This window comes from Silurus aristotelis, assembly GCF_946808225.1.
Source record: "Silurus aristotelis genome assembly, chromosome: 11".
In the NCBI taxonomy this organism is placed as follows: Eukaryota; Metazoa; Chordata; class Actinopteri; order Siluriformes; family Siluridae; genus Silurus; species Silurus aristotelis.
Window position 1 is genome coordinate 7,106,667 of NC_139584.1, and position 14,265 is coordinate 7,120,931.

At 38.7% G+C, this 14,265-nt stretch overlaps 1 protein-coding gene across 1 annotated transcript in view; it reads right to left on the reverse strand.

Annotated features, from left to right (window-relative positions):
* Positions 1 to 362: 362 nt before the first annotated feature.
* atp2a2a (ATPase sarcoplasmic/endoplasmic reticulum Ca2+ transporting 2a) overlaps positions 363 to 14,265 on the reverse strand; it is a 33,770-nt gene continuing 19,867 nt past the window's right edge. The window contains exons 9-21 of the mRNA XM_083555216.1: positions 11,382 to 11,470; positions 11,174 to 11,276; positions 10,672 to 10,803; positions 10,438 to 10,557; positions 10,044 to 10,262; positions 9,499 to 9,834; positions 9,001 to 9,221; positions 8,462 to 8,664; positions 7,839 to 7,924; positions 7,555 to 7,688; positions 6,577 to 6,694; positions 3,635 to 3,755; positions 363 to 989 (exon numbers count right to left, since the gene is read on the reverse strand). Of these exons, the coding sequence (XP_083411342.1) occupies positions 976 to 989; positions 3,635 to 3,755; positions 6,577 to 6,694; positions 7,555 to 7,688; positions 7,839 to 7,924; positions 8,462 to 8,664; positions 9,001 to 9,221; positions 9,499 to 9,834; positions 10,044 to 10,262; positions 10,438 to 10,557; positions 10,672 to 10,803; positions 11,174 to 11,276; positions 11,382 to 11,470 (1,896 nt within the window). The 3' untranslated portion in view covers positions 363 to 975. The remainder of the gene's footprint in view (positions 990 to 3,634; positions 3,756 to 6,576; positions 6,695 to 7,554; positions 7,689 to 7,838; positions 7,925 to 8,461; positions 8,665 to 9,000; positions 9,222 to 9,498; positions 9,835 to 10,043; positions 10,263 to 10,437; positions 10,558 to 10,671; positions 10,804 to 11,173; positions 11,277 to 11,381; positions 11,471 to 14,265) is intronic.

A 14,265-nucleotide genomic window follows, 5' to 3' on the forward strand; every position in this document is an offset into this window, starting at 1 on the left:
AAAAATGCTTTAAGAGGAGCAACGATAAAGAATTCAAGGTTTTGACCTCTGTGGGACAAATATGTCCAATCCGTGGAGGTCCCACCTCACAACGATCTGATACTAAGGTCTTAGTGCCAGAAACAATTGGGGGGATGCTCTAATCGAAAGCCACTTAGAATTATCTCATTTTTTTTACCTGGGTATTTGGGGGTTAAGAGCCTTGCTCAAGGGTTCAGAAGTGGCAGCAGTGGTGATGCTGGGATTTAAACTCTCAACCTTATGACCTCTGATTGGTGTATATCGATGTTTGGTTTAACCCAGGTACCAAATCTATCCAGATCATTTAAGCTTGTTAATATAAAGACAGACTCGTGCTGAGATTTTTCATTATTTTATTAACCAGTCATTGTGATAATTACAATTTTGGACACTGCCTGAGCAGCGTCTTTCCTGTAGTCGTCACCAGAAACCATAAAAATCAACTGGCTGCTTTTATCATCCTGTCGCTCATCTGCTTTAAAACAGGACGCACATGTCCTTTCGAAGCGATAGTCCTTCCTGTCACAATCATTTGGTACACACACCCTCACAAAAGAAGTCCTTTTGCAAAAAAAAAAAAAAAAAAGTAATGAAACAAAAAATAAAACAAAAGAAATAACAGGTGCTTGTCACTAATGCCTGCTGGTGTTTAAATACATACATTTAAATTAAGTGGTGTTGTGCTATACAGAAGCTTATGGTTTCACCAGCATCATGTTTGAGTTGCTTAAATGGGCATGCACCCTGATTTCCTGTAATATTTCACTCGGTTTACTCTCTTTACCAGAGAACCCTTCACTCAATGAACAAACTTTTTTAATATAACGCTTTTTTTTTAGCACTTGGCACAGTTGGCATGCAGGTCATGAAGGATGTGGTGCTGCTCAAAACACACGAGCTAAACTAACAAAACCTTTACAGCTTCTGCAAGGATTACTGAGAACCAGGCCAGGTTTACAGGGCCCGCACTGAGGAGAGAGAGAGAGAGAAAGAGAGAGAGAGAGAGAGATGGAAAGATTAGAAAAGGCTGATCATATAAAAAACATTTTGTTACAAAAGCTTGTGTGAAAGACTGAAGAATTTCGCATGAACATTTAAAGAAGTATTTAAATACACTACATGTATCTCAATGAGTCTCATACAACATCAAGTGCTTTATTAGGGTTGCCAAGTCTGCAGTTTTCCTTTCTAGCTTTTCCATGAGCTCATTTTTTTTTTTGTCCTGCAGGTTCAAGATTATTTGAGACCAGAGCATTGTTAAATGTTCAATTCTGATTAGTCAGAAGGTATTGATTCATTTACAGATGTCCTTATCCAGCACTTGAGCGTTAAGGATCAAGGGTCAGCAGTGGCAGCTTGGTGGTGCTGGGATTTGAACTCAAAACATTCTGATATGAGCAACAGCTTGTTTTGACATGAACTTGTTCTAAAATGTATATAGTAAAGACTCACACTGGGGTTTGTTTGACAGACACGGGGCATACATTAAAATAAAAAAAAAAAAAAAAAGTGAATGGTGAAGAATAAGGAGATACTTGTTTACCATTCATGAATAAAAAAGAAAGGCTTTGTGCTTTCCAGCTTCTCTGAACATTCTCGTTCAGCCCAACAAGCAAATGTATTTCTTATTACTATCTTAGATCAGAGAGAAAGAAGAGAGGCTGTTAAGAGTAGAATATAATCAGTTTTGCAAATATGGGTATTCCAGAACATAACATTTTAATGAGCACATGATGTTAAATTAAATACTTGGCAACCTCCTGCAGTTAAGAGAAATACAGCACTTTGTGACATGCTGTTATGGGAAAATAATCATCTTCAGGGTAAATCCAGTGCATCACACCACTCAATCGTTTATTATTTTCCTATAAGATCATGCCCACCAAAAAACAAATGTTCTCTACATTTCAGAAGGAAGCAGGAATGTTTGAACGAAACAGTAAACAAAATTGTCCGCTTTTGGAGCTTAATTAAAGACGGCGGGTATAAAATGCTTATTTTATAGTGTGTGGTGCTTCTCAGTACTGTATGAACTACAAGACATTTCACCATGTCAGAGTTTGGGATGCCACAATCTGAGTTTTACAAACCTGGCAACCCTGTTTCTTAAGTTAACATAACTTGAGAATAAAAGAAAATATTTCACATTTTAAATATAAAAATACAACCTGCAATATTAGTAAGAGTCGAGTCAGGTGGTGAGAAGGTGCAGGAGAAGTTAGAGTTATTGTATGTTTTCACTCTCAGAACAATTAAGTCACACACTGAGTGAAGCATGCTCTCAAACAGGGAAACGAGGAGCCTAAAGTTCTGACATACTTTATCAAGTACATATAAAAAAATACAATCTGCCAATTTACCAAGTTATCTATCTTACCACTTATTCCCAGAATTCCCTACATCCCTAGAGACTTTTGTGCTGTACATATTCGATTCAAACCAGTGTATATTTATTTACATTCAATACACAAATACACACACAAATACACACACAGCATTGCTTACCTACATGTTAAGCTATAGCATTGTGCGTGTTTTTCCAAGACCTTCACACGGGTCAGGGGAAATAAAAAATACTCCAAACTGTGTCCAAGTGAAACAATATTTTTTTTAAAAAGTGATAGTCTTCATTCGTTTATAAAACTTAACCTTATGTTATCATGGATTTTAGCTCGAGCACTTTCTTTTCCAATATTTAAAGGTGCAGTCTGTAATATTTAGTGACTTCAGACAAAATCTATTTTTCAGAAATATTTTTGTTTTTCTGGCCCGGAAATGAGCTCCACCCCAACCAGGGGGCAGAGCTACGCTTCATTTAGAGGAAAAGCAATAAGTATACAGGATTTGAATAGAGCCTAGAAAAGGCGTATTATGGGTTACATTGCAAATGCAATTCAGATTTTTAGATGACAAACAACCCTTTTAAAGATATTCAGCTACGGTGAAAAAAAAGAAATGAAATAAACCAGAATCAGAGATAAAGTTAAGTGGACAACAGTGAAACTGAGGTAGCTGAATTCTGCCAAATGCAGAAAGTAACCTTTTTTTTTCAAATATCATAAATTAGGAAGGGTTGATTGAAAAAAACAATATAATCAGGGATATAATTAGTTTTTTTTACTGTACCAGATCGAGTCATGAATACACACACCGCTCTAATCCATCTTATGGATTGAGATGTCCAATATGTCTGTGCCCCTTTCAAAAACAAGCTAATAAATATATTTATCCATTGACTGCTTATAATATTTCATAATATTATAGCTGTTATATATGTATAGAGAATAAAAAAAAATGAATGTGTGCTTTAAAATTGAACAACAAGTAATAAGTCATCACTCTATTAATAAAAAACACCAAACGTACAGTATGCGGATTCCTGTGCAAATGTTCTTTTGGGGTTAATTGAGGTTCTGTGTAAGTTGTTGTGTGTTAGCATCACAGCAGGTCTCAAGTCAGCAATCGGTCAGTCAGGAGGACCCCAGTGTGCGGCTTGTGTTAGTGTCCGTGCTGTACAGCCACACCACCAGGGGGAGACAGAGAGCTATGAAAGGCCAAGAGATGCCCTGGACACATGCAGACACACTCCAGCTCTCTTGCTGCATGTCATTACCCGGCTCTAAGTAGTTCCTCGCCACAAACTTGAGCAGTTCGTCCAACAGGATGACGGGCATGGAGATTTTCAGCACCATCAGCCACTGGGTCACGTTCAGAGGAGTGATCTGGAAGATGACCTGAAATAAAAAGAAGGATAAGAATGTCTCCATGTCTATCAGTCATGTTCACAGGCTTTGCTACAGCATAAATGATGTATTATAGGCTAAACCAGGAAAGATAACATTTTTAGATAAACAATCAATGTGACTCAGTGGTAACAATGATGCCACTGTTTAATGCATTAATGATAAATTTATATCTTTAAAAAAATTATAATTCACACATGCTTCAGTTTGTTTTTCTTATCTAAGCCCAAAAGAAAATAATTTCCTACACTTTGTCAGTTTTTCTTTTAAGACAGGTCATCAATTGCAAGAAAGGGCAAGTAAAATGAATGTAAATCTGTAAATATATTTAAAAAAAAGTTTATAAAAAAAAACTCTCCTTTGATCTTAAATCTCAAACCCTGTATCTAGTCTCAAGAAAACATCTCAAGACCTGTAGCTAATCTCAAGATAATGTCTCAAACCCTGTATTTAGTCTCAATATAACATCTCAATCCCTGTAGCTAATCTCAAACTAATGCTTCCAGCCCTGTATCTAGTCTTAAAATAACATCTCAAGACCTGTAGCTAATCTCAAGATAATGCCTCAAACCCTGTAGCTAATCCCAAGATAACATCTCAATACCTGTAGCTAATCTCAAGATAATGCCTCAAGCCCTGTAGCTAATCTCAAGATAACATCTCAATACCTGTAGCTAATCTCAAGATAACATCTCAATACCTGTAGCTAATCTCAAAATAATGCCTCAAGCCCTGTAGCTAATCTCAAGATAACATCTCAATACCTGTAGCTAATCTCAAGATAACATCTCAATACCTGTAGCTAATCTCAAAATAATGCCTCAAGCCCTGTAGCTAATCTCAAGATAACATCTCAATACCTGTATCTAATCTCAAGATAATGCCTCAAGCCCTGTAGCTAATCTCAAGATAACATCTCAATACCTGTAGCTAATCTCAAGATAACATTTCAATACCTGTAGCTAATCTCAAGATAATGCCTCAAGCCCTGTAGCTAGTCTCAAGATAACATCTCAATACCTGTAGCTAATCTCAAGATGATGCCTCAAGCCCTGTAGCTAATCTCAAGATAACATCTCAATACCTGTAGCTAATCTCAAGATAATGCCTCAAGCCCTGTAGCTAATCTCAAGATAACATCTCAATACCTGTAGCTAATCTCAAGATAACATTTCAATACCTGTAGCTAATCTCAAGATAATGCCTCAAACCCTGTAGCTAGTCTCAAGATAACATCTCAATACCTGTAGCTAATCTCAAGATAACATCTCAAGCCCTGTATCTTGTCTAAAGCTAATGCCTCAAGCACTATAGCTAGTCTCAAGATAACATCTCAAAACCTGTAGCTAATCTCAAGATAATGCCTCAAGCCCTGTAGCTAGTCTCAAGATAACATCTCAATACCTGTAGCTAATCTCAAAATAACATCTCACGCCCTGTAGCTAGTCTCAAGATAACATCTCAATACCTGTAGCTAATCTCAAGATAATGCCTCAAGCCCTGTAGCTAGTCTCAAGATAACATCTCAATACCTGTAGCTAATCTCAAAATAACATCTCACGCCCTGTAGCTAATCTCAAGATAATGCCTCAATACCTGTAGCTAATCTCAAGATAACATCTCAAGCCCTGTATCTAGTCTAAAGCTAATGCCTCAAGCCCTATAGCTAGTCTCAAACCCTGTAGCTAGTTTGATGAACTGCCTCTAGCTAAACAATTTATAACATAAATACATGCGATTTTATAAACCACAACAGGACCGACTACTCTAGAAATGGTTAATGTTTTAAGAAGTACAGTTGATGAATTGCGCCAGTTTGTTCCATGTGTTGATTGGCTCTGCTACAGTAAATATATATTTATTAAATATATATATATTTTACGATGCGTTTATGTGTTGCAATGAAATACTCTGCTTGTGTGAATCTGGATCACAGTCCGCTAGTTAATGACTCATGCCATAGTGGTTCATTTTAGCACAACTGGCAAGTATGAGGTGGATGTTAACCTGCTAAACCCTTTTCCTGCCTGCGTGACCCTTATTTTCCAGTGTGTGTGTTCGATGTAATGTCAAACACACATCTTTTAATACCTGACTAAATTTTGAAGACGCAAATACACTATATGGACACCTGACTATAATGTATATATAAATGTATAATTTTGAACATCCTATGAAGGAAACAGCTAGTTCTTATTAGCTGTTATGATAACCTCTACCCTACACATGTCTGGGTAAATGTTCCACTAGATTTTGGAGTGTGCTTGTGGAGATTTGTGCTCATTCAGCCACAAGGGTGGGTGTTTGTAAAATCAAGAACTGATGTAGGTGAAGTGAGGAGGCCTGAGGTGCATTCAGCATTCCAATACATCCCAAAGGTGTTTAATAAGGGAGAACAGAGCTCTATACCGGGTCACTGAAAAACCCACAATGAACCATATGAACTATATTTTTATGAAATGTGCACAATGGTATTGCCATGCAGGAACAATTCTACACATCCAAAGACCTTCAATACAGTTCTGTGCTTCTAACATTGTGGTAACAGTTTGGGGAAGAAACATATACTGGATGACATTGAAAAATTCAGGTGTCCCAATACTTTTGTCCATATATTGTATATTGTAAAAAATAATGGAGTGTGAGGTGGATATTAAAATTTTTGGCCTTCAAGTTAAATGAAGAAAACATACCAAACTCTAAGAGCTTTATATAATAATGAAAGAAAACAAACTCAGATCATCTGAAACCCTATTCTCAGGTCCAGCTAGACTAAAAATTCCCGGCTCTTTCAGTCCTCTGTCATTCTTACCGGCAGTGGCTCGACGTAGAGAATGAGGAAGTGCAAGGACATGGAGAGGCAAATAGCTCCCAGCAGCCACACGTTTTCCCACGGAGGCATGCGCAGCAGAGACTGGTTTTCTGACAGACTGGGCAAAAAATAAAAAAAGAGAGTCAGTGATTTGTTACAGGGATTGAAGAAGAAAACACGCTGTTATATTTGTAGTAACAAAAGAGCCCACAGTAAGGAGACAGTAAGGAGAACATGATGATTCAGTCTGTGCTGTTGCTCGGTAAATAAAGCCACACAAGCTTGAGAGTTGTACATCACATCCAGAAATGAATATAGTTCACTATAGAACATGACATTTTTGCCTTTAGTTTTTCATCCTTCACTGACAAATACACCAAGTAATGATTTCTAATGAATCTCCCAAACACTTTCATCAATAATCTTTATCACAGTGCAGTGATATTTGCTGCCTTCTCTGTTCCCTGAGTGCTTCTTTGTGGATCTGCTGAACCTTTTTTTTTTAATAAAGAAGCACGTTATTTCTGCTTCTTGGAACGCTTTAAAGTATTGTTATCAGTTGTGGAGGTTTTCTAATGAACATGTTTAGAGATGGTTTTTTGCAAGGTTTATTTTTCTGCTTTGAAACAAAATCTTTTAACTGTCAAAATAAAATCGTTCGATATTGTTAGAAATAAACAGCAAGCAGAAGGAGAGATAAAGGTTTTTCTTTGGTTTGGGCTCTAATGCCATATTTTCAAGTATTAATATTTGTTATATCGATTCCTTTTAGTTTGAAAGTTACCTGTTAAACTGTTTTTCTATCAATCAATGATTGGTGCTTTCAATATTTTTTCCTTACACCCCTAAAATCTTAATTCTTGTTGGTACTAAGCCAGGTTTTACCATCCCAGAACTGTCCCTCTTGGAAAACTTGGAAAAGTGCAAAAAGAACTGGTTAAAATTAGACGATACTTTGTCCTGAACGAAGAGACAAACCTATTGAGAGCGTTGCACATCTCAATGGTGACCAGAACGGACAACGCCATGGTCATGGGGTATGGCGATTCAAACACGTGACACTCCAGGTCGTGAAAGTCAGGATGGTCAGGAGAACATTGCAGGAAGTGGCTCTGCGAGGAACACAGACACACAGACAGGAAATAGTTAAATGGCAGTTAAAAATCAAATAAAGTTAAAACATTAACACTTGAACAAATGACTTGTTATTGTTAACAGCTCCACATCCCACGTGCGGCCCGGAAGCCTGACTGTACACTCACCAGCTGGTAAAGGGTGATTTGAGGGCCGTCATCAGCCAAAATGAACCACCAGGCTGCAGCTCCCACTGTAGCAGCTCCCACATAGCCTACGAGACAGAGCACAGACACACTGCAATTACCACCTACAGCTCGATACCTCACGATTTCTCAAACCCACTCCAGAGGGACCTCCACACTGCAGGGTTTAGAGTTACAGATCAGAGTTGCAAGTCTGTAATACAATGGAAACAGAAAACTGTACAAATGCAGACCTGCCAACCCCAAAGTACAATTTCTCAAAAAACAGTACATTTTACTTTCACCTATGTAGAATCTTTAAAATCCTTCCACATGGCCAGAATTGTTTTTACTGGTGGACTACAGCTTCTCAGGACAGCAAGAAAGCATTCTTTATTTAACGCGTTAACTCAGTTCATTTCAACGGCACTAGTTTTATCACTGTTTTAATCATTTTAATATTATTTATTAGAAATAAAAAAATATAAAATAGGTGGAATTTTATCAGCAGTGGTCAGGACAGCAGATTCAATCAAAGCATCTTCTGACAGACAGGAAGAACGCCATCTGATTGCACTTGCCCTGAGATAGTCAGCAACTTTCAGTTAAGAATCATATTTACTCACAGCCAATGGCAAGATATCTAAAAAAGAGCCATCCAGAAATCAGGGGCTCCTTGGCACTGCGAGGTTGTTTGTTCATAATGTCCAGGTCAGGGGGGTTGAAGCCAAGTGCAGTGGCTGGCAAGCCATCTGTAACCAGGTTTACCCACAGCAGCTGTACTGGGATCAGAGCCTCGGGAAAACCCAGCGCTGCAGTCAAAAAGATACTACAGAGAAAGGAAAAAACACCATTATACTTTGCACACATAAACCCAGAGAACTAAGAGTTATAGAGCAATGTCCCTTTTTATCAACAATGCAAAGGACTAGTTGAGACAGTTTACATTAATAATACAGTGATCAGCAGTCACAAATAAATAAAAATAAACAAGAATTGAATGGAAAATAATTGGGACTTCCAGGAGTGATTGGTTTGAGTCAACCCACAAATATGTACACAAGATAATGGCCTTCTATAAAAATAGATGTTTTTTATTTTATTTTGATACGTAATGTTTTCAGTTTTCTGACTTACAAATAAAAAGAAATCTCATTTAACTTACCAGACAACCTCCCCAACGTTGGAGGAGATGAGGTAGCGGATAAACTGCTTCATGTTGTTGTAAATGGCTCGACCTTCTTCAACAGCTGCTACGATGGTGGAGAAGTTGTCGTCAGCGAGGACCATTTCTGAGGCTGTCTTGGCCACAGCAGTGCCAGAGCCCATGGCGATGCCGATCTCTGCCTTCTTCAGCGCAGGGGCATCATTCACCCCATCTCCCGTCTTTACAGCAATCAATAATGAACAATTATAACTTGTACAATAGTTCTAATCTAATAATCAATTGCGAATTCATTAATAAATAATATTTGTAATTACTCCACTGTTCATTCATTGCACGCATCATAATTGAGATTATAAATAAATGGCAACAATGTTATTATAATTCCTAGAAACTGGATTATTGATTATCCAGACTAATTCTATCAAACCAGTACCTTACAAATCTACAACATTCTACATCGAAGTAATTGTAGCATTTTGGTTTTAATGTCTTTACCATTGCAGTGATCTCATCGAAGCCCTGAAGGAACTCCACAATCTTGGACTTGTGAGAGGGCTCGACTCGGGCAAAGCAGCGAGCAGCCATGACGGCCTCGCGCTGCGATTGGAGCGAAAGATCATCAAACTCACGCCCTGTGAAAGCCATTTTGTTTACGTCGTCCTCCTCGGAGAAGATGCCGATGCGCCGGCAGATGGCCACGGCCGTGCCTTTGTTATCACCCGTGATCATGATGACCCGGATACCGGCCTGACGACACAGCTTGATGGAGGCAGCCACTTCGGTCCTAGGAGGATCCAGCATGCCCACGCAGCCCACAAACGTCAGGTCAGACTGCACACAGCAGAACAGGAAAGGAACTTAGCAATGCTTCCTGCTACAATGAAACACTATTAAAGACATCCTGTTAAAAAAAAAAAAAGGGTTTTCCGGCCCAGAAAATATTGCAAACCATTATTATTTTTGTAATTCTTTGAATATTATAAGTCTGGAAACACCTGTACAAGCTGCACTTTTAATTACACGTTCAATCATGCAAATACCTCATACTCAGCAAAGCGTGCCGTGTCAGTCAGAACCATCTCATCCTTCCTGAGCGGGGTGTCCCGGGTGGCCAGTGCCAAGCAGCGCAGCGTGTCTCGTCCAGTGCCGTACTCCCGGATCACAGACATGATCTTATCCTTAATGCCCAGGGTCATGGGCACACGGTTGGCCCCCACACGTACATATGAACACCTGTCAATCACTCCCTCTGGGGCTCCCTGCAAACAAGGATTTAGCATTAAATCCCCTTTAACTGTTGATATATGTGACTGGTTATGAGATAAAAGCTTTCGTCTGACTACTCCTCTAAAATATAATAAATATGATAAAAATATAATAACTCTCTCCTCTAAAAGCTGTTTTTTACATCTGGCATGGTTCATATCGATTCACCTTAACAAACATCTTGCTGGTGGTGGACTTGCCCTTGCTGGGGGTGCAGTACACAGACATTGACTTTCTATCCCGAGAAAATTCCAGAGTAAACTCCTTGTTCATTAGCTGCTTGATCACCTATGAAAGTTAGGTACACATACACACACAAATTATGTCACTTAGCTTTACACTTCAAACCTGTACAACAATGTGGTGTCTATCACTGATTCAATTTTAACTGCGGATATTTACACAGTTGCAGGCATTGGCTCTCTCGATCTTAGAGAGGTTCCTGACGTCTGTATCAAACACGTTCATCTTCTCCACCAGGCAGGTCAGAGCAGTCTCTGTGGCCTCTCCCACCTTCTCATACACACCTTTTGCCTGATGACACACACGATTTTTTTTTAGCTTTACACACAAATTAAAATCTCTGGTTGGTTGATTACATAATGTAAAAAATGCTATTAAAAGCAAATTAAAGAACGATCTGCTATTTTTTCTTTACCTTCCTTCCTAACCGACTACAGTGAAAGGTATCATGCTAGAATATGATTCCAAATATCAAAGCTGAGCAGCTGTGCTCCAGATGCTGGTGTAGCTTGCTTTCTGGGCCAGAAATATTTAATCAAGTAACATTTTTAAACATTACAACCTGCACCTTTAATAGAAAAACAAATATGTTGAAGTTTCCTCTAAACTGTAATTATTAGTGTGTGGTATTGGGTTTACATAAACGTGTGTATGGTGCTACCTCGTTGAAGTCCAGCGAGGAGTCGTTACACAGAGCACAGATAGTAGCCATCTCCACGAGACCATCATAGCTGGGGCACTTCACCGGTCGGTTATCCAGATATCTGCGAAGACACGTGCCAGCATGAGCTTTATAACAGTTTACAAGCAGAATATAAAATGACGTTTAAAAAAATGTGAACTGAGTAGTGAGATACTGAGACACTCACACTTCTCCTTCAGGTGCGTACGTTGATCCAGAGATGGTGAACTCGGACAGAGAGCAGCTCTCACTTTCTGCTTTGTCCAAGATAAACATCTAGAAAGCAAAGGCTTGTTAAAGCTTGTTTAAATATTTAAAACACTTCACACTTTGGGGGGGTCAGAAAGGTCAGTTTAATGGGTATTTTAGAAACTGGTGATCTCCAGGAATGTTCTTACACAACAGTCTCCAGAGGTTACAAACATGTGTAGGATGATGTGATTGGAAAAAAAAAAAAACACCCAGTGAGCAACAGTTCTGCAGGCAGAAACACCTTATTTATGAGAAAGGTAGGATATGTGAATGGCCAGACTTGACATGAGCTGACAGTAAGGCTAGCGTAATCGAATACGCAATCTTTACAAAAATGGTGAGCATAAAAGCATCTTAGAATGCACAACATGCTGAGAAACTCGAGCTGGACGCACAACAGCAGCGGAATACTGATGTGCACAAATTCTTTCTGTGTTCACATCTTTATATTGTAACCACTGATTGTTATAAAGCTGCTTTTATTCAATCTGTATTGTAGAGTGCTCTAAAACATATTCTAATCAATTCTTTCTTTACCGTTTTTTTTTTTTTCCCCTTCCATAAAAGGAAGTGATGTCTTGCATTTTCATCCCATTCACACTGCCTTTCAGATGAGATCTCTCCAAACGCTTGAAAGCCCAGCTGCCCTCTTTCACACAGTTTTCAATATCATTGTGTGTTTAATTAGGGCACACACTGCACATGTCTTCTAACTAAGTGGTTCATTTTTCTGGGAAATAGTCCCATGCTGATTTAATGACACAAGTTCAGAAAACTGTCCTCAAAGCTTATTTGAGATTCTTTTGGTTAATTTGGTAGACTGTAGTGACAGGGAGGAAATCTAGTCAATCAATATAGTGAGGTTCGAATAGTGAATTTAAGGCATTCAGGGATGTTCTGGGTAAACTACAGTAATCACAGCCTCTTTTTATATACAAATACATAATTGGATATGCAAATCAGGCTTCCTGATTTGGAATCAAACCATTCCTAAGGCCCATCAGAGTGTATGCCGATCTGCAACTCAGTCGAAAAAATGCTGCTCTTCCTGCCACTGCTGTCTTTCTAACAGTTCTAGGAGTTGCAGCCTCGCTGTCCAAGTGTTCTATTAGACTCTACATTCCTTCTATGGATCTGAGACTTGTACTTTTGCCAACCTCCATCTTCACAGGAAGCAGAGCAGAGCTTCTGGGCCAGAGAGTGGGAGAACACCAAACAGAGCTGCAGGATGTACACTCACTGAGAGTGCAGATCTCTAACTGCTAATACTAGAAGAAGACAGGAAGTGTCTATGTGGTCCTGTGTGTAGGTCTGCTTAGTTTGTTTTGTGTTATCTTGTATAACTTAGTGTTGTCTTATGTATTGGTTAGAAAGTGCTGAAATCACATCTATAGTAGCAGCCCTCATAGGAGCACCAGCTGTAATTTAAATCGTGCTTTATTTTAAATTGCTATACATCATTATCTATCTATCTATCTATCTATCTATCTATCTATCTATCTATCTATCTATCTATCTATCTATCTATCTATCTATCTACAGTATATATATATATATATATATATATATATATATATATATATATATATATATATATATATATATATATATATATATATATATATATATTTAATCAGAATACTTCTTTGGCTGGAGCTTGGCAATCCCAAAGCTTGAACCCCTGACCTATTGATCGGTACCCCAGAGACTTAACCACTGAGCTCCTACTTCCCCAATAATCAATATTTAAGTATAATTGATTTCTTAATTTATCCAAATAATTAAATTAATATCTTCATTCATACATTCATTCATTCTGAACCGGAACTTAACCGTGAACATAAACAGATTGTTAATAATGTTAGTAATTGCCAATATGGTAAAGGTTTCTGTAAGGAGACAGATGAAGAAGCCTCCAAGATCAGTGCTTTGTAACAGTCAGTGGTAAATCTGTAACTGTATGCTTTTCTGAAAATATTTAGAACTGAAGGAATGTGTGTTATCCTTGTAAACAACACGCTGTGTTTTCCCTTTTATATTCAAGCGGCTTATGAGGGAATTACTTTTTATACCTGCACATAAGTCATAATCGATTTCTAAACAATTTAATGTGTCTATTAATGGATGAAAAATATGACGTGCCATTGTATAATCAATAAAAATAATTATTCATTAATTCTCTCCCGCTTATCCGTAATTCGGGTCGCGGGGGCAGCAGTCTAAGCAGGCCCCCGCCTTCGACTGCTGCCCAATCCTCACAGCACCGTCCCTTACGGTCCCTCCTGCAGGTGGTGAGCCCACGGGAAGGCGGCCCCACGTCACTCCGACGTCACGGACCTTGATATTTCCCTCGTAAGGGACCCCCGGAGCATAGAGGGTTAAGGGCCTTGCTCAAGGGCCCAAGAGTGGCAGCTTGGCGATACCGGGGCTTGAACCCCAGACCTTCCGATCGGCAACCCAGCGCCTTAACCGCTGGAGCCACCACTCCCCCTAAAAATAATTAGTTATTACCAAATTGCTGTGGTATGAGAAGAATAAAACACTTTGTAATAACACACAGTTACAATCAGTGCTATACAGTGTTATAATCTACTTTTAAGCATCATTTTGGATTGCATCACTACACTTGGTCACCTGATTAATTTGACCCATTGTGTTTTATTTTCTTACTAAATCCCATCCTGTTGTATTCGCTCTTCTTTTAGTAGCTACATTCACTCACAAGTACTGAATTAGTCGACTTTAATCCACAGGCTGAAAGCTTAGTCTGATTAACAGTCAATACAAGGAATTATCCTAATGGCAATCATTGCATTGCC